The sequence below is a fragment of the Barbus barbus genome (assembly GCF_936440315.1).
Source record: "Barbus barbus genome assembly, chromosome: 5".
Lineage (NCBI taxonomy): Eukaryota > Metazoa > Chordata > Actinopteri > Cypriniformes > Cyprinidae > Barbus > Barbus barbus.
In genome coordinates this window covers 23729053-23754747 of record NC_136733.1, presented here as the reverse complement: position 1 = coordinate 23754747, position 25695 = coordinate 23729053, and the positions used below count along the sequence as shown (strand labels likewise).

General features: G+C 37.1%; 1 protein-coding gene across 1 annotated transcript in view; it reads left to right on the top strand.

The window, feature by feature from the left end:
* Nucleotides 1–25695, top strand: part of LOC306870192 (death-associated protein kinase 1-like) — a 68209-nt gene that overhangs the window by 1261 nt on the left and 41253 nt on the right. The window contains exon 3 of the mRNA XM_079417305.1: nucleotides 24914–25135. Coding sequence (XP_079273431.1) covers nucleotides 24914–25135 — 222 coding nt within the window. The remainder of the gene's footprint in view (nucleotides 1–24913; nucleotides 25136–25695) is intronic.

Sequence of the window (25695 nt, the reverse complement as noted above, 5' to 3'; positions counted from 1 at the left end):
TCAGTCTGCATGCATAAGTCGTCTTTAATATATAAAGTGGTCCATATGGCTCTCGGGGTGAGCTGTACTACTAAAAAGTACCTAGAGAACAATGGTATTACTTTAGGTTGACATGGCATGGTAAGTTTATGGTATTCTTTGATGTAGCTTAAGCTGCCATGCAGTTACCAATTAGTACTGTTGTATATATCTTTATTGTCACAATCACTGTACCATGGTACCTCCACAGTACTGGTCACCCTGAAATAAAGGGAGGGGTTGTTGCCAGGGTGGTCTCAACTCATTATAGGGTGTCCCAAACCCTCCTTCAGTCGGGAAAATCACTGATTTCACTCTAGAGAGATGTTCATGCATTCCTAGTTGTAATGATCTTCAATGGCATTTATGGATTAATGGGGTTCAGATGGCTGTGAGGGTCTGCTGTGTAGATTTCTCTTCTGGGAGTCCCACTTGACAGACTGATCACGATAAATTGGGTTAGTCTGCTATGCTGAGATGCCACGACAATTAAAATTTTATTGTATAATTTGGCTGTTAAAGACATCCAGTCAGCAACTGATTTCAGTTTGCAGGGTATCGGTCTCACTGTACTTTTAATTTTATTCACTTCTGTTTATATGCTTGTTATTTTAACAATTTGTTGAGTTCATGTTTAAAAAAAAAAAAAGCCACTGTTTGACATCATGTCACGGTTGCAGTGTCGGGCTGTCTGCAGAAATTTCACACGTTCAAAATTTAGTGTGACCACCCCTTTACGCATTGCATTAACACAGTGAGTTTGTGGTGGTCCTGTGACTCTGGAAATATCAGCTGTGTAATATTATATGTAACATTTCATCATTGGTGGTCAGGAGATAGATGTTCTTTTGAACTGGTTTTCATGAGAATGCAGTTTCTTGGATTCCCATTGACTGCTGTATGTGTGGGTGATAAATCACCACGCAGAGAGGGATGAGTCTTCTCCTTGTGTGGGTTGTGGGAAATCGGGCTCTTTTGTATTTAAGAAAAATATTTTATGCTTTAGTGCTCACGTAACAGTCTATAGGATGCCAGTGCATTGCTCACGCTCAGTAAAATTGATTGCATAATGTGTATATGTACTGAGGGGACTTTGAATCGAATGTTGAAGATGTACTTGTCATTGGCTCCTGAGGGTTGACCGCATCTTTCGGTCATTCTGATTACATAATTAACTCAATGACTGCAAAGCTGACTAGCTTACTCCAGTTATTGCTGAATTAAATCGCTTTTGTTATAGAGAAGGTAGGAAGCAGTGTTATTTTTCACTTAGGGGTTCTTGCATCTGAGATTGGTTATTTGTAAAATACTGTTAATTTGCATATTCATGAGTATTGATTTCATGTTCAAATCTGGACAGGTTTTAATTGACAGTTACGTGTTTTAACTATTTAAATATGCATGATCTGTCCCTTTATTTATTGGTAATCATTGTAATTTGAATGTTTAATTGAAGACGCGCTTAAAATAATTGTGATGAGTAATTTGTTTATGCTGTCATTCTTATTCATGTGTAAGGGTTGGTGTCATTTTTGACTGGAAAAAGTTGACGAGCGCTTTTTTAGTAAAATAAAAAACTGGCAGCGTTTTGGTAACAAATAGCAGTCGAGGGCGTGTTTTGTTTCTATAACAACAGCTGCAACGGTAGCCTAGCGTTGGCTTTTGAAGTTAACGAGGAGGGTATGGAAAGGAAACTGTATGGTGCTTCCAACAATTTAGTCCAGGAGCTCCGGTTGGATGATGCACGGATTCATACAACTCCTTCTGCTCCGAAACTAGTACGATCTGTCTAACGGCTATCTTCTCCTTTTTCTTGTTGTTTTTGTTATTATGGAAACGACTCGCTTGTCATTAGTCAGCTATCAAAAAGGCGCTTGACGTAGGGCGTTTTTTTTTTCAGAAAAGTTAAACAATTTTCAACTTGAAAAGATGCTCTGAGCTGCAGAAAAAGACGCCGGTGGTGGCATTTTAAAAAGCGCTAAGGACTTTTTTGAAAACACAGTTTACTCCATAGGATTATAACAGATGCCGGCAGCTTCAAAAAAGACGCCAAGTGTGAACATAGCCTAATATGACATTTTACATATTCAAAATTATTTGAATAGTATTGAAGACAAAACATTTGAATAATATGGTCTCACCATGACGACTATATGACTATCTTGAGTTGCCAATCCCGCTATTGACATTAAGCAATGAATGGATTGAAGCTTGTTGAAGGAATCTACGACCCTGCGTCTAAAAATAAAAGTCTGACATGAAACAATGGGACCACCAATCAGTGAAGCCCACCAGCACATTTTAAGTACCCCCTTCCCTCCCCCACAGAACAAAACCTCCGAATCATCACTATTCACTGTTCTCAATTCAGCCAATAATTTCTTTACCCCATTCACCAATATTTAGTGCTTAGCTTTGATGCCTCATCAGTTGGTAAAGCGTACCCCCAGCACTGAAGCATTAAATAACTCTGCATCAGATGGTGTTTGCGTGCTACTCTGGCTGTAAGGTTAAACACACAAGCTCTCTTCATGGGGCTTATGAGGCTCCAGTTCATGGACACTCTTAAGTTAGGAGGTCTCTTTATTCTGATGGGAACTGCTCCGGGTGGTCCTCCTCAGAGTAGGAGGAGCAAGTGGTCTGTTGACTAAATTTGAAGCGGGGGGACTTGGATGGCATTGCTTTTCATGGATTAACACTATGAGTTGCTGTAACTAAAAGGTGAAGTGTGTTGTTTTTCTCCAATAGTGCCACTGAACTAAAATTTCAGATGTTTCCCAAATTCCTCCACATTAGGGTTATTATTGTTAACTAAAACTATTAAAAAATATTGTTATTTGAAATGTAGCTAAACATGTAAACACTTAAGTTTCACACTCACTTAAAACTAGAGGTGCTGTACAATATTTGAAGTACATTAAACATCACTGAACAACTTTTGAACAGGAGTATGCTTGTCTGTCTGTTTCATGCAGTATGGATAATTTCTAGCCCACTCTCAGCTATAGCACTAATGCTAAAAGAGAAGATGAATTCTCAACCAATAAGAGGCTCATCTCATTTTTCAGTTCACTGATATGCATTCCTCTATTGCATTAAGTCTCATATCTATAAGCTTGGCTGCTCCCGGTCTGTCCTGCCACTAATTGGTTCCCCTTTGTGTCTGTTTGCTCTGGCTGTGTGTGTGAAAGGGGGGGGAGCAGCTTTGCTGGATCTCGCTATCACTTCAAGAGGCAGTGCTTCTGATGGTGTAGTTTTGAAGAGTGTGCTCCAGAGAACTTATTACCTGGACCCTGATGCTAATGAGACTCCTCCAAAAAGCTGAAATCCCAAACAATTTTTAGGAGCACCACTTTAACAATTTCCCCACCCCTTGTAATGATATGCAAAATATGCAAGTTGTTTGTTGTTGACCTATTTTTGTGCCCCAGTGAAATGTGTCAGAGTGCTGGTGCTGAGGTGTGACCAGTGTGGGATATGAAAACAATTTTTACCCAACAACCATGGCGATTAGTGCATGCCAGATGTTACATACATGTACCATTTAAAAAATATATATTTTATGTATTTACTTTGTTCAACATATTTACCTTGTTTTTGACTTCTGCATTCTGACGTTGCATACAGTCTGTCTGTCTATCTATCTATCTCTATTATCTTTTTATCGCTCTTTTATCTAACATTTTCCTTAATGTGTGTGTGTGTATTTATATATGCATAATAAACATACACAGTACACACACGTATAGTATGTAAACAAATTTTTATTTTGAATGTGTGTATTATATGTATAAAATATAAATAAAATGTAATTATATTACATATTTATAAGCTCATTTATTTATTTTATGTACTAATAATGAATACTGTAGAACAATTTGAGACATCTTATAGGTCTGGTATTTATTCATTTTATTGATATATAGGTCATTGTAGACCTATATATTATATCATGCTGAAGATATATGCTGGAATCTGTGGCTTTGCACACCTAGCATCATTCTGAGTGCTCTAGTGCGTAAATGCAGCTACTCATCCGTCTGTGTTCAGTGGGTGAAGTTTGGGTGCATTTGTGAGCGAGCGTGCCGGGAGGGTCATGGTACACTGTAAGACAATCCTGCTGTGAAGTATTAGCCTTGACCAGTGAAGCATGTGTAAGACAAGAGTGAAAGTTTGTCCCCTCTGTCTGTCATTTTCTGTTTGGCATGGTGAATGCAGCTTTTGAGGGTACGAAATCTATTCTCCCCCCAGCATCCAAAACTAACCATCTTAACTGGGCTTCCTGGATAGTACAAAGGTTAAACCGACCACATCTGACCACAGCATGTTAATCAGTGCCAATAAAGATCCATTGTTAGTCATTGACAAAATCATGGAACATTTGAATTATTTTGGTTATTTAATTTAAACTAAAAGACAGAAGAATTGGGCATGTCAAAAGCTTCAAGGATTGGCTAGCTAGCATGATCCAGGCATTCTGTTGGCATAAATTGTCTTTCTCAATTGATGGCCATTCAAGAGCAGCTGTGTATTCTGCCAAAATACAATGTATATGTTTCTTGCAAAAAAGAAAAAGAAAAAAGTAACACTTTATTTCGATAGTCCACATTAGACATTCCAATAACAGTAACTTTGCAACTGTCAACTAGCAGCCATTAGAATATTAGTAGACTGTCTGCTTAATATCTTCTAACACTTTATTTTGATGTGTCCACAACAGCATGAGAAACTTTGCAAGTATAACTTATTCTACTAATCCTAAACCTACCCTAACAGTCTACTCAGAGAGTTAGTAGACATGTAGTGGCAAATTAATGAGAATTAGTTGACATGTAGTTACAAAGTTACTTATAGTTAGTAGAATGTCTAAAGTGGACTCAAATAAAGTAGTAACCGAAAAGAAAAAAAAAAGGATTCTATGCATGACAGTTACAGCCCACTTTATTTTTACATTTACATTTGTAATTTTTAAAAAATAATTCTTAAATATGCATGCTTGCTTATCGTATATTTACATTACATAGATTACCTTTGCCTTCATCTTAGCCTTGTTCTAGTGTTTTACTGTGTTAGTCATTATTTGTAATTTAGAAAAATAGTAACAATTTTATCAGTTATCAGTCATCAGTTACTAACCAAAAGATTCAATAGCTGTTGGATTATTGTTTTCAGCTAGAGTAGTAATACCATTGCATCCCGATAGGAAGATTCCCCGATTCGCTCAGTGCATCGGCATTAAAAAGTTAACGAAGTGATGCATCGGTTTATAAAGTGTGGATCAATTACAAGTCGGCATTTGTATTGTGATGCATCGTTTCTAACATATTTGCATCAGTAAAAAAATATTTATATATCATTTTATTTATATATAATTACTAGTGGATACGCTATACTTTTATTATTTAGAACAGGGGTCACTAGACTTGGTCCTGGAGGGCCGGTGTCCTGCAGAGTTTAGTTCCAACCCTAATTAAACACACCTGAACCAGCTAATCAAGGTCTTACTAGGTATACTTGAAACTTGCAGGCAGTTGTGTTGAGGCAAGTTGGAGCTAAACTCTGCAGGACACCGTCCCTCCAGGATCAAGTTTGGTGACCCCTGATTTAGAAAGTGACCAATAATCTATGACTGATTTCTCCCGTCTAAACTGTTTCTCAAGAGCGTTCTCTCACCACCTCTGCTGCTGCGTGAATATGACGAATCGCAACACCACAGAGACCCAAGGAAAAGCAGGGATTAAAGTCCAAAACCTTACTTGATATAACCTAACAAATCAATCGGGGCTAAAGCTGTTTCATTAACGACAAATTAAGTTCACACAATTTCACTACTTTGTAGACAATTATTCTTAAGCAGTCCTTAATGTCAGTCATGGATCAGATCGATCCACTTTGGCAAACAGCGAATATATTTGTGCTGTTCAATGCATTTGAGACATTGTGTTTTGAGGAAATGTTTTGTCCTCAGTGCATAACTAACATGTAACACGTATATTTTCCATCTGTAAATGTCAGAAAGTCGCACAAATATATCCATGTTGCTGTCAGGAGTGGGCGAGGCTTGCGCGAGTGAACGAGCAAAGGGACTACTGTAATGGGTAAATCAAATGTAATCGATTGCAGTCCTAATTACTGTGCTCAAATGAGTTGGTATGCGTTTCTTGTAGCAGTTAGAATAGCCATTTTCTTCATTATTTTCATTTTAATTCGGCGAATTTAGTTATTTTAATGCTTTAAAGAGCAATTTTAGATTGTAATGTTCTAATGTTATGCTATCTGTTCTGCAAAGGTACAGCTATCATAAAACCAGAGATAAAGGCTGCATGGCTAGAGACTGTAAAAAAAAAAAAAAGTAGTGTTCCTATTGGTCAGTGTTAGAGGAACTTAACAGTCTGACAGTTAACCTGCTTTAGACCAGATTAGTTTCCCAGTATAAATTGCCACAGTGACTGAGGTTGATCTATGTTAAATGTGCTTTATGGAACCAAATCATTTGACAATGAGTCAGACTAACTGAAATAAGCCTGGCTTATTTGGTAAACTTGTTTTATGAAACAGGCCTTGAGGAATTAAAAGTTATCATATTTTTTCCATTGCATTGGATTGCATCAAATCACATTGTGTTGAATCGAATCGAAATCGTATCGCACTGCATCTTAACAGAGGTGAATCGCATCGGTAGCTGCTTCATATGTATCTTTAATGTATCGTATGCACGGTGTAAAAAAAAGAAAAAAAAAAAAAGAAAGTTGGGCAAACTTAAAAGTTTAAGGCAACCAGCTTCAGCAGATTTTTTTGAGTTTTCTCAACTTCTTGTTTTAAGTTTATACAACAAAAATTAGAAAGTTCCTAAAAAATAAGTTGAGAGAACTCAAAAATGTAAAATGGAGAAGGACAACGATATATCACCATATCAATTTATTGTCCCACCCCTACTTGATACCGTCAAAGACATCAGCCACAGGCGATATCTCTGACTATCGTTGATACATGATAATATCGTCAATCGGCACAGCCTTAGTCGACATTTTAAGTGTGAGAGATCATTTTTCCCTAATTGTCTTAAAATGTTAAAATAGACTTTCACATCACAGCTCGGGATAGTCACTAGTAAACAAATTTGTAACTGTAAATTTTTCCAATACCATTAACCAATCAACATCGTCAGCCATCATTTTCCTCATTTTTGGCTTCAGAGTGAAAAGTCCCATGGCCATGGCATTCCAGCATTTTCAAATGTGCTTCCTGTGCCGGGTGAGCAACTATATGAATGATAATGCTAACGGATAGATTTATCCAGGCATTATAGACCTCCTTGCTTGTGTCTGGTTCTTGTTTCCTGTGATTTAACAGAAGCCTGGTCAACAGGAGAATGCTGTGAGCTTGGATACAGAGGAGAGTTAATGTGTCATGTAGCTGGTGGCCTGTGTTGGCAAGTGTTTATACACAATTAACCATGTGTACATAGAAACCTGGCTACTTTTTGTGCCACTCCTTTGACAGCTGGCTTGCGTGGACTGTGAGATTATAATATTCATCTTAATAACATTTGAATTTTATTCATTTAATCCTTTGAGGCATGAGTGTTTTTTATTACACAATGTTTATATGTCCAAATTTAACAGTTCTTATATCATAATGAGCTTGACATAGTCTTATTTACATTTTGAAAAAAACATTCATCATGCCTTTCGTATATTCTAACCACCTGCTAGAGTCGTTGCCACTGTGGGTATAATTATGTTTCACCATTAAATGCTGTTTCATTGCAAGAGTTAATGTCCCACGGTGTTGTCATATACACAAGAGACCCCTTGCAGAGTCCAGGAAGTGTTGCTACAGCGACCCATAGTCGATTAATCGACTTCATGTGCACAGCCAACACGTCTTCATTCATCAGGGCCTGGTGTTATGATGCAGTCACGTAATGATTGTGCGCATCAGCCATGATGGGGCTATTTAATGTCAAGTGTTAGCATATGAATATGAATAATGGGAATTCCCCTCCTGAATCATCATTCTTAATAGCAAACTGCTGCATCTTGGTACTTAAAAGGTGGCTTGACCAAGAGCTGTGAAACAGCATTTCCTCAGGCACATTTGTTAATATTCAGCAATAAATTGTGTGAACATGTTATGAATTCTTCTCACAGATCTCAAAGCAGCAGCACTGTTAATGCTGTTGCTAAGCTACTGGCGAAGTGATGTTGTGGAAGGAATTCAGACTCCCTGTGCTGGCTATATATTACTTCATATCTTGTAAGCCTTTGTCATTGCCTTGTTGTTCATTTGGTCTGCGTCTTTTTATTCTTTGTTTTCAAGTATTTGACCCTATTTAAAATGGCAAGAGATACTTTGTCACAGTTCTTTCATATTGCTCCTTGAAGCGAGTCCAGAGTAGTTAATGCTGGCTAATCACATTCCTAAAAGCTTTCTTATTTTCGTCATAATTGTTCTTTTATGGAAGGGGTTGAACTACTGTATTCTCAGTTACTGTAAAGACGTCAATACTGAAGCCGCAGAATGTGCTTTCAACACTCAAGTTTTGACAGTGAGCAGTACGAGCATCGAAACCAGGTGAATGTCAGTTTCTGTCTACATTAGGGCATTTGGAAGATAAGGCCTTCAGCAGACTTTAAGTCTCCTCCCCTGGGTTGCTATGGGAACCACCCATTTCTCTGGTTCTTTCCAGGCGTAGCTATCAGTTAGGCTCGGTCATCTGTAGGGCTTCCTCCATTAGCAACGCTTCCCCAAACGAGTTCAGATTGACTGAATGTGTGACACAAAGAGAAGAAGTCCTTCATGCTCATGGGAGATGGCCAATTAATCGGGCAATGCTGATTTTCTGATTGGTTACACCGTTTTGATTGAATTACAAATGCAAGCTTGTGTTGCAGGTGGATTTTGAGGAGTAATGGTTACTTCAGACCTGGTCGTACACATTTGCCTCTGGTGCTTCCTCACAAAATGTGTGCTTTGTCTTTAAATCCTGCAGAAAGGACAAAATTACATTCCACTGACATGTCAAATGCCTTTCATGACAAATCAAAGAGAAATGACGTGGTGTCATGAAGGTTCTGTGAGGTATTTATTCATTTTTTTCCGAATGCCAAGCATAAAATGTCACTGTTATCTGACTTGATAAGTTACTGATTTCAGAGATCACTGAAATAGGTGCTAGACTATTTCTAGAAAAAAGGGTCCCACCCTTGACTTCTCCGTGTTTACCAAGGCTGCATTTATTTGATCAAAATACGGTGAAAACAAGCTGTTTCCTTCCAACGTTACGAATTAAACTTATGCACAAAATTGGAATATTGCATAAAACATTTGCGAATAAAGCACCGTTTCCGCCCAGTGAACGAAGAGAACAAAATCATCACTTCCTGATTAACTTGCGCTAAATATCCCAAAGAAAAACTTGATTTATTTGTATACAATAAATTACGAGCTTCAGTGCATGCAGACTAAATATGGTCATGTTATCTTATTTTTGGAGACTGCTGTTTGGGAACGCGGTTCTGAGAGTTAATTATAACAAATCACTTTGAGACTTTGCATTTTAGAATGGCAAAACTAACATTTCAAATTGGTCCGTTGGTTGGCCCAGTTATGCTTTTTATGCCTATTAAGGAATTTATTCAGTGAAAGTGTTTTCTTCGTAGTTTATGTGCATGTTTTTTTACCAGATAATAAATTATTAAAGTTTTTTTTATGCAAATTTTTCGAATTTATGTGCATCTTGACGTTTCCATCCAGCGTGTTTTTTTTGTTTTTGTTTTTTAATGCAATATCCCAACATGTGCATAAAATAGGTGGATGGAAAGATAGCTATAGTAATATTTTTGTAATTTAAAATGACGTTTAAAAAATGTTTTCCATTTGAATATATTTTAAAATGTAATTAATTTCTCAGATGGCAAAGCTGAATTTTCAGCAGTCATTACTCCATTTTTAAGTGTCGAATGATTCTTCAGAAAGCATTGTAATATTTTTTTATTATTATCAGGGTGTAATTTGTGAAAAAACCAGAGGGGGGATGCTTTTGAAAACTTTTTATAGACCTATAAAACTCTACAGACAGAGGTACCCGTCTTTTTATGCAAGTACCAGATAATTGGTGGCATGTCATGAAATGTTTTTACTATGACGGAAACTGTATTTAACGTGATCACCGTTTAATAAAAACATTGTATGTTAGGCCTGTTAATTGTAGGCTAATGATCCACGGTGATTCAAACAACGAATGAATTATATAGAGAAAGCAAGCAAAGAACACGGAGGAACTGAGCTTTTTGAAACTCTGAATCAGTTAAAACATTGCATCGCAAAATGATTCACTGTTTCGAAGCGCTCCAATCGGATTGCGTATCACAAATCATTTGATTCAGATTGGGATGTCGGAGGGGGTTTGCGGGATAATTCGGCAGAGGCAGGGATGCATAGACCAGAAAAAAAAAGGTTTTTATACCAGTGTATTTCAGTTGTAAATAAACTACTAGTAATAAAGTTTTGTTTTCCTGTTGCTGAAGTCTAGCCTTTGGCTTGTCAGTGAACATTCTTAGTTGATGTGCAGTTGCGACGTGTCCAGTGTAGACTTTTTTTTTTTTTTTTGTAGAACTTCAAATAGTTAAAACTATAGGTAAAAATATGTTACGTGGCTTTTGTGTACATCTTAGAGTGGATGTTTAGCAGTACATGCAGTGTGAACTGACAAGCAAATATGAATCTAAGTGTTGCCTGTCTCTGAGAAGGATTGCTTATAAGCTCCTGCAGATTGTATACACACAAACCCAGACAATGTTCCTCTAAAGCCCTGATATCTTCAGCTCAAATCTCAGAGTGTGTCAGCTCTACTCCAACCACAGCTCCGTTTCCTTGGTTACTCCCGTGTGGCACTACGGCACTGAGAGATATTGCATAACGTGTGCAGTTTGGGCGCTAAAGATTAGTGGGCTCTGTTCTCTGTTCTCTGTCCACCCACATTAATTTTTCACTAATGAACCAGTATATGACTGACTCGCATACATTATCATTTCAAATTATGCACATCTAAACGGGCTTATTTCTTGTGTTAAGATATATAGATATGTGCCCACCATTGCTATTTAGCATATATGAGTAACCCAGCACATTGCAGACATGCTTTGATAGTTGATAGTTCTGATCACTTCACTCTGCTGAAGTGCTGAGAAATATTTAGAAAGTAGGTTGATTTTTGTGCAATGTGTCTGTGTTGCAGTCTAAAAACTCTCCAAATCCCAGTTCACATTTAATTGCGTGGGATGACACGGCAAGGCTTATTTAATTACACTTGGACTGGATCAGCAGACTACAAAAGTCAGTTCAGACTCTGCCAGATTCCTTCCAGCAGACTATTCTCTGACCCAAACAAAACTCTGTTCACCAGCGGAAAAGAGGATCGCTGTATTTTGAGAATAAAGCTAATTTAGCTGAGCATATTTGGCATTGCATTACAAAGCCACCACTTGCTTTTTGTTAGATTTAATATTTGTTAATGTAAGGCATTTTAAATGTGGTGATTTGTAAAACTTGAAGTGGGTTTTAAAATCAAGTTCAAATTATGCTAGCATAACTGATTATGCTAAAGTTAAAGGGATATTTCACCCAAAAATGAAGACTCTCATTAATTACTCACCCTCATGTCGTTCCAAACCTGTAAGACCTTTGTTCATCTTCGGAACACAAATTAAGATATTTTTGATGAAATCCGAGAGCTTTCTGACCCTGCATAGACAGTAACACATCTGACACATGAAACCCAGAAATGTAGTAAGGACATCGATAAAATAGTCCGTGTGACATCAGTGGTGCAATCATAATTTTATGAAGAAATGTTTTTTGTGCACAAAGGAAAAAAATAGGAAGGTCTTATTTGGAACAACATGAGGGTAATGAGTAATTAATGAGAGAATTTTCATTTTTGGGTGAACTAACCTTTTAAAAATTAGTCAGAAAATATAGTCAGATTTTGTCCTTGTTCTTTTTTTAATCCAATTTTGGGTCTCAAATGGATTTTCTAAATGCAATTTATCGATGAAAGTGTTCTTTTGGTTCCTGGAAAACTGGCAGATTGCCTGGCCTAGCCTAGCCTGTGATCTTCATGCTGTTTTACACTCTATTGATCTGACAGCATTCGCATTGGTCTGCCCAACCAGTTTGTATGTGCATAGTCGGCATTTCTAAAATAATCCTTTTTTTTCAGTTGGATGACAATGCTGATCACTCATATTAAAAACTGAAATCATAGAAGAAGGTTGTATTTTCAATGATGCATTTTTTTTAAAAGCCATATAACGCAGATTGATGTTTTACTATACCAGTCGATTATTGCTGTAGCAATGTCTATGCATTCAACATGTTGTGAAATAATTTGATTGAACGGCACAGTCACATAAGTTGTTCCATCACTAGTGATCTGATCTATTTGGTGGTAAATAGCAACTATTTTTTCAGCAAGGAAGCTTATATCTTCCTCTTTCTCTTTAAAAGAAATAATTGGGAGAAATGAGTCTTTCCTGTTTCTAAAAGTGTGTGTGTGGGGGGGGGGGGGGGGGGGGGGTGTTTCTATTCTAAATTTGTTAAGTGATCTTGAAACGCTGTGAATGTATCACGGCTTCCACAAAAATATTAAGCAGCGCAACTGTTGCGAAATTGATAGTGATAAGAAATGTTTTTGCATAAAGTCATGATCCTATAAAAATCATTCTTATAACATGAGACACTGAAGACTGGAGTAATGAAGCAGCTTAGCAGCATGCTAATGGCAGACTCTGTTGGAGTCAATGCGATATCTCATCATATCTCTAGTTTGTGTGGTGCACGAGTGGCACGTTTGAGTTCACTGGCCTTCTATGATATTGGCAAATCACTGGCAGCCTTTTAATGGCTCAGTGCCTTCATCATTTGTTACTTTCATGCTGTTTTCACCTCAGTAGTCAACTCATGCTCAATCTACTCTCTGTACAGCTTTTGTAATTAATTAAGCCCCAGCCAGCCAGCACAGCTAATGTTTTGCCCCACCATCTGAAGCACACCAAGTTACACTCCATTCCTTTATGATGGTTCAAAAAGTAGATGTTTGGCAGGAATGCTGACTGCTCTAGGATCTGCTGCCAGGAAGCAACTTTGTCTTGCAAAAGTCTCTTCCTTTGACCTGAGGAAGTGAGAGGAAATGAGGGTAAGCGGAAAGAGCGCCATATTCCCAGTTGTGTCTCCCTTGCTCAGAAGTTCAAAAGTTCAGGGCTTTCAATAAACGGTGGGATAAGATGTATGGTAATCCCGATACTGTAGTGCTTTCAGAATCCAAAATTGTTTATGGATCAGGCCGGCTTAAATTATGAGGCACTCTTATCGCGGCGCTCTTTGGGTGTAATAATATGGGGGTTGTTGAACGTAATCTCAGGGCCGGTGTTGTGCTAACCAGTCAGGCACCCCACTGAACAGGCTGACGAGCCAATGGTGGGCCGGCACAAAAGCTGCTTTGTCATAAAGCTTGCAGGGGTCGAAACTCAGCCGACATGATTATACAGAGTAGTTATTATCAGACTAAGTCACAGGCCAGTCTGAAATGTTCACTATAGTGTTCATGTGAGTCTTTGTTTATGGGTCAGTGACCTGTTTTTTTTTTTTTTTATCTATTAATTTATTCAAAAATACTTTAAAAATTAAATTAATACATACATGCTTGAATACAATGATGAGCAGGATTTTACTTCCAGTATCAAAATCTTTTTCAGATATTTTTTGTATATTTAATACATTTTTCATGCCATATCATGATGAAGAAAAAGCATGAAAAATACTAGTTAACCTTGTTATTTAGCTGCATTACGTCCTATTTTAAAATACCAGGTTTATTACATTTACATGTATTACATGTTTTTGAAAGCTATTTATGAGTTACTAATTTGATATTTGTAAACAAATTATTTTTCCTTGATGTATTTGAAAAAAAAAAAAAATTGTTAATTACACCACATTACATTTTTAGTCATTGAATTCCAAACCAAACCTTTATTGAAAAATTATTTAATTTTTTAAACCAATAGAATAAATTATGTATAAGTCAAAGAATTAACTTATAAAATACAGCGCATTTTTAAAGGGTTACTCCACCCCAAAATGAACATTTTGTCATTAATCACTAACCGCCATGTCGTTCCAAACCCGTAAAAAAGCTTTGTTCGGCTTCGGAAAACAATTTAATATATTTTGGATGAAAACCGGGAGGCTTGTGACTGTCCCATTGACTGCCAAGTAAATTACACTGTGAAGGTCCAGAAAAGTACAAAAAACATAGCTAAAATAGTCCATCTGCCATCAGTGGTTCAACTGTAACGTTATGAAGTGACGAGAATACTTTTTGTACAGAAATAAAACAAAAATAATGACTTTATTCAAAAATGCGGCACAGTAACGTCACCGTAGCGCCATTTTGGAGAGTTTTGCTGCACGCAAAACGCATACGCTCTTCCGTGTCAGCCGAGACACACAGATTCGTTTTCTACGTGGATTTGCGCTTTGATTTGAACACAAACAGCGCATCCCTATGTCGTGGCTGACACGGAAGAGCGTATGCATTTTGCGTGCAGCAAAACTCTCCAAAATGGCGCTACGGTGACGTTACTGTGCCGCATTTTTGAATAAAGTCATTATTTTTGTTTTATTTGAACCACTGATGGCAGATGGACTATTCTGACAATGTCTTTCTGGACCTTGACATTACTTGGCAGTCAATGGGACAGTCACAAGCCTCCCGGTTTTCATCTAAAATATCTTAAATTGTGTTCCGAAGACGAACAAAGCTTTTACAGGTTTGGAATGACAAGTGATTAATGACAAAAAATTCATTTTGGGGTGGAGTATCTCTTTAAAATATGTTAGTTTGCTTTTATATTGTAGACTTATGTGATTTGATTAAACTGAATATGTTCTATTAACTGACACACAACTGCAATTAATACGTTCTATGTTGCAGTTCTTATTTTTAAATGGTTTAATTCCTGAGAGTTTCTCGTCTTTGGTTGTTGGATCCCAGTTGAGTTGAAACCCTTGGTTGGATTTTTCCTCTCACTCATGTGGATGGAGGCCTTTGAGACCTCGTTCATCTCATTGCTGCTATTCTAAGCTTGCATGACGTTGGTTTGGCACCAGGTGCAAATGCATCTCACAGTGTAAACATACTGATGGGAGCAGAATGGGAGTAAACACATTCCCTGAGCAACCTGACAATGACTCCTTGAGGTGAGACAATAGGGAATGAAACCAAAGCTGGAAAAATCCAGCAGCTAACTTCGTGTCTTGAATTTGCTGGTGAAAAATTCTTCACCGTCAAAGTTCATTATGTTTTTCTTTCCGGTAAGCATCACAGATCTCTCTTGTGAATTGTACAAGCTTTGTTTTGTTCCAAGGTCAGTGGTGGTTATTTAGAGGAATACAATACTCTGTGTCTGTAATATATCGGTGTATGGTTTGTACTCTGAAAATGAAAAGAGGAACTGTTTCTTGAATTTGTCTTTTTTTTCTACTTCCTTGTTCTCCTTTGACTTTTTCAATTTCCCGCTCAAATGAGCAAGCTAGCGTGCAAAATTGGTAGGTGTCCTTCTTCGTAATCGACAATGTGTGTACACTACATTTTAAAAAGTGTTGACCGCTGTCTCATTGTGCACTTTTCTGAGCCATAATCTGCAGTCATTCAATATGGAATTCGTTTTATGCAGTGTTTAGGATTTACTGTTGTGTGCTTTCTTTTCCCATGGCTTCAAATAAGATTGACAATTAATTGTCGGTCCCAGTGTAAAGTGGCTTGGTCTAGTGTTTCCTCTTTGGCACACGCAGAGGAGTCTGCAGTCAACGATGAGGCCGAGTAATGGGTTCGAAGGTCACTGTTCGCGGTACGCTGACATTTTCTCTGCTATTAAAGTGTTTTGATGGGCCCATCAATCTTTTTGATGTGGATTACAGCAGGATTGGGGACAAAGATTAGAAGGATGGCTATCTTCTGCCCTCAAACTGCGTTTTTCTCATATTGCTTTGCTGAGCCTGGTCTAAGAACAGCAGGAGGGCAGCTCATCTGAGGTCTCTTACTAGAGATCTTCAATCAGTGGCAGTCTTAGAACCCAAGCAGGTATTTTTTTTGACATCTGAAGGAAAGTAAATTTAACTTTATAAATGTTCTAACAAGAAATAACCATTGCAGTCTTTAAACATTTGCTCAGTTATCGGTAAAAGCTCATTTGAATTAGTTCTACATCATTTGACTTGACGTAATCGTGCCTTGGAAGTCTCTTCAAAAGTTTACTTGCAAGGTAGCGTACAAAAACATGAAGTCACTGACTGACTGGCTTATTACTTGCATAACTAAACTGTGTATGAACAGAACTGTATTAAACGGATAATTCATTCAAAAATGAAATAATTTACTTACCCTCATATTGTTCCAAAGCCGTCTGACTTTCTTCTGTGGAACACAATAACATATATTTAGCAGACTGTTTATGCTTCTCTCTTCCATACAATTAAAATGGATGGAGACCAAGAGCTGTCAAGCTGCAAAAGTATAAAAGCTTTATAAAATAATCCTGGGACTAAATCTCAAGTTTTCTTAAGCCAGAGGTGTTATTCATTGAAAATCTTGCTTGACATTGGTCACCATTCACTTTTATTTTATGGAAAAGAGCAGCTTGGACATCATATTAGGCATGGCTCGATACCATAATTTTGGCTTCGGTACGATACCAGAATGTAGTACCTCGGTATCGATACTAAATCAATACCATAGGTGACAAATAACCAGCCTCAAAAGATAAGTGAATTAAAAAATATATATTATTAATAATAATAATAAAAACAGATTCATATGTTAATACCTTTGTATCAAACTGTAACAAAAAACTTAAAGGGAGCATAGGTTACATTTTGATGTTGGAGAAAAAAAAAATAGGCTAACTGAAGTAATAAGATGAAAATATATTCAAATCTTATCTTTTCAGTGCAAACACAGTGCAAACTAAATGTCTCCTAAAAAAAAAACCTACCGGAAACATAGGTTTCATTTTGAAGAAGTTTGAAGAAAAAAAAAATAGCACTGAAGTTGCGCAATTGATGCAACAAATGTTGCTTTATTGTAAAGTGTTATTCTAACAGTCAAAGTAATGTTCAAAATCATTTTATTATTTCTCTCTCTCAGATTGTTTTCAGATTTCAGACTCAACCAAAGAAAAAGCATTAAATATAAATCTCACTCTCTCACTTGCTTCATATTAGCGATCAGCAGCGCGTCAGAAACTTTCCTTTCATATCATTAATACTAAAATTAATATAGCAAAACTCTTGCTCAATCCATATCCAATTAAAATGTGATTGTATGAAATGCAAGTGCATGTATTACGTGACCAAAACTTCATTGATTCTAGCGTGTCTCACATGCACATTTGCGCTTACTGTATTACATCTGAATGTGCGTTGATCAGATGTAAATAAAAGGTCAAATCAAATCTGAATTTATGAATTATGCACTCACCTGTCGATCCCTTAATTCTTTGAAAAGATCAGGATGAGCAAGCGACAAATGCTTAAAAAGATTTGATGTGTTCCTGTGGCAACATGATTTAGGCCTATAGCAGCGCTTGCATACAGGTGCAGTAAAGGTCAGTTCCTTCACCTTTGTCATCTGTTTTTTTATCCAAAGTAATGCCATATTTCACTTCTACTGTTCTCTTTGTTTATTAATTTCGGGTGCGTTGATAGAGTTTCATCTGTTTGATCCATCGTGTTGTTCTGTTGTCACATTTACCGGTTGCGCAGCAATTTGGGAAGCACTGCCACCTACAGGTGCATTTTGCAACAGCAGCGTATGAAATACCGAATTGAGCAAAATTATGATATCGTACCGTTTGAAATATAATATATACCGGTATTTTTCCAGTATCGGTATACCGCGCATCCCTACATCATATCTTCTTTTGTTGTGAAGAAGAAAGTAATATTAGTTTGGAATTGCAAGAGGTGGAATAAATAATGACTGAAGTGTTATGTCTGGATGAACTGTGCCTTTAAATGCTTCAAACATGACTAGAACCTTTTTTTTTTTTTGCAGTGTGAAGGTATCCTCTGAATGTGTCTGTTTATAAATTAAAGACAAAAATATCAAACATTATCAGTTTTTAATGGTTTGTGACTTTCATATAAATATACAATAGAGCAATAATGTATGCTGTATCTTCTTTACATATAATTTACAAATATTCCCTTGGTCAGCAAGAGATGAGACATCTGTCTGTCTCTCAGTGGATGAAATGCTGCATAATGGCTGTGCAGCACAACAAAGCTGCCCTGAATCCTAATGGCATCCTGGACTGGTGTTCAGCTGGGAGGGTCATTTGGAAGAAAATGCATTAAATAGAAGAAAAGACAAAATGTACAATAGTAAAACCAAGAAAAAAAGAACAAGCCCTGAAGATAGTGGCATTTGATTAAGCCCCGTTCATTAGTCGCCTATGTTCATTTCTTCTTGGCAGTCATATAGGTGATTTTGCCATGACACAAGGTTAGGCTAATGCTGAGGATTTTGACAATGACATTCAAATCTTGAAAAGCTTGCTCAGGCACAAGAAATCTGTATTCAGATCGCGCTAACCCACTTAAATATTCATCCAGAGCAGTGCCGGCTGGTAAGGACTGTCCGTGTGTGTTACGCTAATGGTACTGAGAGCACCTGGCATTGTGTTTTCATTAGGAGCCAACCACTTAGTGAAGGATCTCTCATTTTTTTGATAGTTTCTTACCTGCCATCCTTTTTATATTTACTCTTTCATGCTCAATCTCAACCCATTGTGACACAATAAAGGCTTCCTATCTGACAGGAACACCTCTGACCTTATTTGCACACCTTGTAAAGCTTAATTTAAAACAAAATGTGATTTCATCACAACCCGGAATTGCTTTTGACACTTTTTTTACAAAAAACTTGAGTATTGAGTATTCAGAAGATAGCACCTGCAAACAAAGTGCTCCCCTCTGGGAATACGTGAAATCTTACAGCCAAAATGATCATCCTGACATCAAATTAATTGGAATTAAATGTATATAAAATTATGCATTATATTAATTTAATATATAATGTGTTTAGGTGCATATGTATTTGATTTAGTCATTTTTTTAAATATGTATTGTGGTAGGATAAAAAAAAAAAGAAAATGGAAAAAAAAAAAGATAATATAAGCAATGGATTGAAAAATAGTGTAATGATGCTATGAGAATTTGCTTGCTTCTCCGCTTGAATGGGGATTGGACTTTAACAGGTGATAGAACACATCAGTAATTAACAGTGATCCTTATAATAAAGGCATGCACAAGATTGGTGCCTAAAATCATAAATGTGGCACTGAATCAAACACACTCTGCAAATGCGGTTTTCCAGATCAGCATAACAACCCCATGTGGGTCGAGTAATGCAAATCTCTCTCTTGGCTCTCCTGGCCTAAAGATCTATTCAGTCGGGCCTGGACTGCGATAGGTACACAGAAAACAGGACGCAAAAGGGAAACAGAGGCTGTTCACATCCCTCCCTCCAGCCCTCCTCCACAACCTGACTCAAGTTTCACTGCAAACGTTGGGAGCCTTTTTGCAAAGAAGTAACAAAGAACAACATGATCCCTTGCAGTAGCGTGTCTGGGAGTGAAAAATTAAGTTGCTGGCCCTCTTTGTTTAAATAATTTTTGATGTGTCCTGTAGTTATAAACATGCAAATTAAGTCATTATTAATGATAGTTTATTTTGCCTCATTGAGGTTTAGCGGGAGTGTAACTTGCATTTAAAGCATGTGGGGTTTCTCCTTAGTATACTATGGGAATAATTACAGAGCGGGATTTTCTGCTGAATGGGTTGTTGACATTTAGGCTCGTTCATAACCTGGGTCCCGTTGCTTCAGAGCAGCCAGTTGCATTACAGAGTTATCCTATTACATTTTTCCTTTCGTTTTTATTGTTAAAATCATATTTTGACGAATTGACAGTGGCTCTAATCTACTCACATTAGCCCTTCATCATGTTTTTGCTCTGCCCTCGACATCCGTATAATATCCGTCTCATGATGAAACATTTAAATCTGAGAATTGCTATAGAATTGCAAAGAGATGGTGTTAATGATTCTGATTTATTTCAAACTCCCTCAAAATATTTTATATTATATTATATTTTATATAAGCAAATGTTAATTATGAAGGATCAGGTTTATGGGAAGTCGTGGCCTAATGGTTAGAGAGTCGGACTCGTAATCCAAAGCTTGCGGGTTCGAGTCTCGGGCCGGCAGGGATTGTAGGTGGGGGGAGTGAATGTATAGCGCTCTCTCCACCCTCAATACCACGACTGAGGTGCCCTTGAGCAAGGCACCGAACCCCCAACTGCTCCCCGGGCGCCGCAGCATAAATGGCTGCCCACTGCTCCGGGTGTGTGTTCACAGTGTGTGTGTGTTCACTGCTGTGTGTGTGCACTTTGGATGGGTTAAATGCAGAGCACGAATTCCGAGTATGGGTCACCATACTTGGCCGTATGTTACTTCACTTCACTTTATAATCCATCGTTGATAGTGTTACTACTGACTTAATTTTTTTATGCTTTGCTCTGTTTCATATGTGATGCAAGTCCCAGGTTGTAATCCTGATTATGAATCTGGAAAACTTTATCAGAGATTTTAATTTAACAAAGCCATCTTTATCTTTATCTTGTAAAGGAGTAATCAGCCTTCTAACAAGTTGTGCCTTCTGGTGCACAATGTGAAAGGGGTCATGTCATGTGACCCCATCCTTTTACACTGTGAAGTTTCATTTATATGCACTGAATAAATGTTGGTGTAGGATTTACATTGAAAAAAAATTATTCCAAAATTGCTAGTAAATTTTGAAGTAGAATGACTGAAACAGTATTTTCTTGTAAAACATGCTCCAAAAGTTTTTATTTTATTTAAAACTTTAAATTTTTAGTGTATGGTACATTTGTATTTACAGACTTGATGTTGAATTATGTAAAAACATTATAAAATACAGAGCTGTCAAACTATTGTGATTAATCATACAAGCAAATATGTCTTATAATATTGGTACGTCATGTCAGAAGATTATTATTTTTAATAAGGTTTTTCTTCACTAAAGTGCGGATGGCTCGCTTTATACCATCAAGCATATTGCAGCCGCAATGACAATAACTAGGGCCCAAATTAAAAGGTTTCATTTGTTGCACACATACTGAAATGTGCGTGATTCTCGCAATGTTTTCAGCTTCTGCCGCCTTAATATACTGTATGAGTACACACAAACACTTCACTTCATGAGCATTTTACCATTTAATTTGAGAAAAACTATCCTTATATCATATACAGAAACTTAATTACTGAAACTTAAATATCTTCAAAGCAACCCGTCAAAATAAAAGTTCAGTTTAACGTGAAGAAACTGTGACATATGTTACTTAATGTAATGATAGTACAATTATTAATAATAAAATTCTTAAAACATTATTTTTTAAAGAATAATAAAACAATTCTTCTTCCATGTTTTAATTTTAACCATAAACCTCTGTTGTGCATCACTTTGATAGCCAAAAAACGAAGGGTTTATTTCATTTTCACTTGATTTAGATTAGATAAATTAACGTGTTATGCCGCCTTTTATTTACTACAAAAATTTAAATACACAACACAGTATTTAAAAAAAGTTTAAAGTTATGTATATATATATATATATATATATATATATATATAAAATCAGTTAATTACAGGTGCTTTTGATTTATTAAAATTTAATTGAACCATAAAAATGGAACACAGAAAATTAAAATGGAAAACACAGGATTTGGTAAAAAAAAATTAAATGGAATTTGAGAATTTTTTTTTTTTTACTTTTAATAAATTGTTGTTAAATTGTGTAAGTTTCATGATTTCTATTAATTATACATGCTTTTTTTTATTCTTAATTTAAGACCAGAAAAATTTTAATGGAAAAAACTGAATCCAGAAAAATTTACATGAAATAAATGTAATTTGGAAAAAATAAAATTGAATGAGAAAAAATAAAACTGATTTCACAGGGCCTTAAATAACTGAACCAAATTCACATTTCTTCAGAACAAAGCCTGAATGGCTTACAGCACACCTAACCCTAGATGGATTCCATGTCAGCTTCAGCCTTGAAAATGTGGGCTTGTATCTTGTCCAGATCTTGCATCTTGTATGTGTTTCTTGTGCCCACTCTGAAGAGCACTTCCTCTGGGCAAGATCTTTAATGTCTGCTGTGATTGCCGTGGCTCTTCATCACCATGGCGCTCCAGATTTGAGGAGTACAAGAGCCCTGCTGTACTGACATCTTGATACACATATTTGCCCCATCTTCCATTCAGAGCGGACAGAAACCGCACTGAAAAGGACTTTGGGAACTTCCTGACTTGTATAAGGGAAAAACATGCCATATCTTTTGTCGGCTGGTTGCCGGGCTATGTGTGACGATGTTTGCAGTGGACCGTTGTGCTCCGCAGGCCTCTTTCTAGCTGACACGACCCCCTCCTCTCCCGCTGCCCTGCCCCCAGCACTGCTATGGAAACTGGCACAGCTCAGCAAAGACCCATGCCCTGCTCTTACTGAGGAGTGTCACTGAGAATAACGTTTAGACATGTCTGAATGCCAAAAGCCACGCTGTCAGAACCACTAGGCATGACTTTCTGATTTTCCAGACTTTTTTTATTCAGTTCCTGAAATGTGAAATATGCCCAAGCCTGTGCAATATTATTTGTTTATTATTTAGTATTACAATCTACAGAAAATAACAGTGCAACTTAATAAAAGCAATCTAAGAAAGTTTTGGGGGCAGTGCTGGTCCCTAATTAGTAAAGTACTTGAATATGGAAACATTCCAAACCAGTTCTTCCGTAAAGGAAGTAAATGAGGACAGGTGCAGTCAAGCTCCAAAATCTCCAAAAAGTATCATAAAAGTGATTCATACTACTTATTTTTGTGTGAGGAACAGACTGAAATGTTTGACTTTTTTTTGTGACAATACTGTCATCTGGTTCTCTACTAGTTCATGAGAGGAGCAACAATGTCTTAATGTCTTATATGTAAAAAAATAAAAAAATAAATAAATTCCCCAGTAAAATCTTTTCATTGAATTTGTTGATTCAATTCATAAAACTGGTCTAAATGTCTTCAGATGGATCAATTTTGTGAATGGGATAGGCTTAGTTCACCCAAAAATGAAAATGATGTCATTACTCACACTCATGTCATTCCAAACCCATAAGACTTTCATGTTTATTTTTGATGAAATCCGAGACCCTGAGAGAGTACCACGACACATGCGTGTGATGCTGCCGACGCAGGATCCAGCATTCTATTTATATGCATTTCTTTTACAATGTCTTTATGAACGTTTTGAAGTGTCATTGAGTTGATGAATGGACTTTCACTGTCGGGACAAACATCTGTCAGGTTTCATTAAAAGAATCTTTATTTGTGCGTTTAAGATGCACAAAAGTCTTGTTTGGAACATAAAAGGTTGAGTAAGTGATGACAGAATTTTCATTTTTGTGTGAACTATCCCTTTGAAAGTCTGCTGAAGGTGAAGCTTAGCAGTGACTTATGATTGTTGTTTTAGTCTGTTTGTTACACAGGCTTTCAAGTGGCTTTAGAATAAATGAAACTGATTTTATTATACTTTTTTGTACTTGTCAGCCCCAGTCATTATTCACTTTTAGTATGTGGAAAGAAGTGGCTAGTGCGTTCTTCAGAATTTCATGTTTTGTGCTACATAGGAGGAGTCAAATGCCTTTAAAACTTGCATGATGACACGGTTTTCATTCTTGGGTGAACTACTACTTTAAGATTACTCGGGGAGGATGTCTGCTTTCTCTGAACCTGTCAGGCCCCAGATAAAATGCAAATGTACTGTCTCTCGTTGCTGTGGGGCCTGATTGCTGTCTGGGTGACAAAAGGTGAAGCAGGCAAGAAGAGAGGCCCTGTGTTTTGTATTTGCATCAGAAAGCCCCATCCCAAGGACTCTTTTTCCTTCCCCGTGTTGTATAGCTTTTTGTTTCTTTGCCCAAAAGCGATTGTTTTTTTCCGTAGAAAGAAACCTCCCAACAGCTGTATAACAGCCACATTAAAAAGAGCCACAAATGTTGCAGAGCTGTGACATTTTGAGAGGATCCTATTGGGAAATTCCTCACAATATATGCTGCTTGCTTGGCAGAGTTATAAGCTTCAGGGTACTGAATATGCTTGTCGGTGTATTATACTGGTGTGTTTGTTGTGATGCTTTTGAATGGCATGACGTGGGAGTGATTGTTATCCACCCTGATAATATTATCCATAGAACAGCACTGAATATCTACAGCATGTGGGAAAACATAGTTAACATGCAGTTTTGTGTTTAATCTGCTGAAGTAATAGGCCTCATTTATGTCATTCAAAAGAATTCTTACATTCTCACACAGCTTGATATTAGTGATTTAAATGTGGTTGTGATGTTAGCCTGACTTGGGTGACTGTTGGTTTCTGGCAGTGGTTCAGAACGCATGTCGTGACTTACGGAGACTGAGTTGGGAACATGTCAAAGGGGAATATGGAGTCCTGCCTATTGGCAATATGTTATAGAGGAGCAAAACTGAATAAACACATTAAAGAGTCATCTTCTCTTCTAATTTTAGAGCATCATGTCATCATGAGCATCAATATTACAAACCTCTGCTTAATGTTAAGACTATTGCATTAAGATGTGTAGTGAATTTAGTCCTATTTTGTAAAATATTTAATTTCTATGTGCTTTGAATGACTGAGTATTTAGTTGTTAGTGCTTAAATATGACAACAATCATTATTTTTTTCAGTGGTCAGTTTGCCGTGGTGAAGAAATGCCGTCATAAGAACACTGGAATGGAGTATGCAGCCAAATTTATCAAGAAAAGGCGCAGCAAATCCAGTCGGAGAGGGGTCTCCAAAGAGGACATTGAGAGGGAGGTCAGCATCTTGAAGGAAATCCAGCACCCCAATGTCATCACCCTGCACGATGTATTTGAAAACAAGAGCGAGGTCATTCTCATCCTGGAGCTGTGAGTCATTATTTTTCCTTGCATTTACTGAATCATGAAATCATTACAGCCTCCATTTCTGAAAACTAAGAACTCCGACTGGTAGACACTATAGTACATGAAGAGAGAGCTCTGGAACATGATAGTATAAATAAATGTATAGAAGAAATTTTCAAGGGCTTCTCACTGAATTCAGTAGCACCAACCTTTACTTGCAAAGCAAACACTTGACAAGGTCAACAGTGGAGGGATGAGGAGAACCAGTCCACTGAGTAGGTGAACCAGTTTTGCCTGTTGTTCTGTGCACATTCATACACTACTGCCAATGTGTTCAAAGAGAAAATATATGTATTGATGTCTCTACTGTCTTAACTATACTGGTACACAAAGACAAAGACCTTTGACTGATAAAGCAAAGGTTATTTTAAGTAATATGTGCATTAAATGTAAAAAAAGCCGATATAAAAGCCATTTTACATCTAATCTCTTGATGAAGGTTACGTCCTGACTAGACTGGCTGCTAATAAAACTGGCATTACATTTGTTTTTTATTTTTTCGAACATCATTAAATATGTGTGTG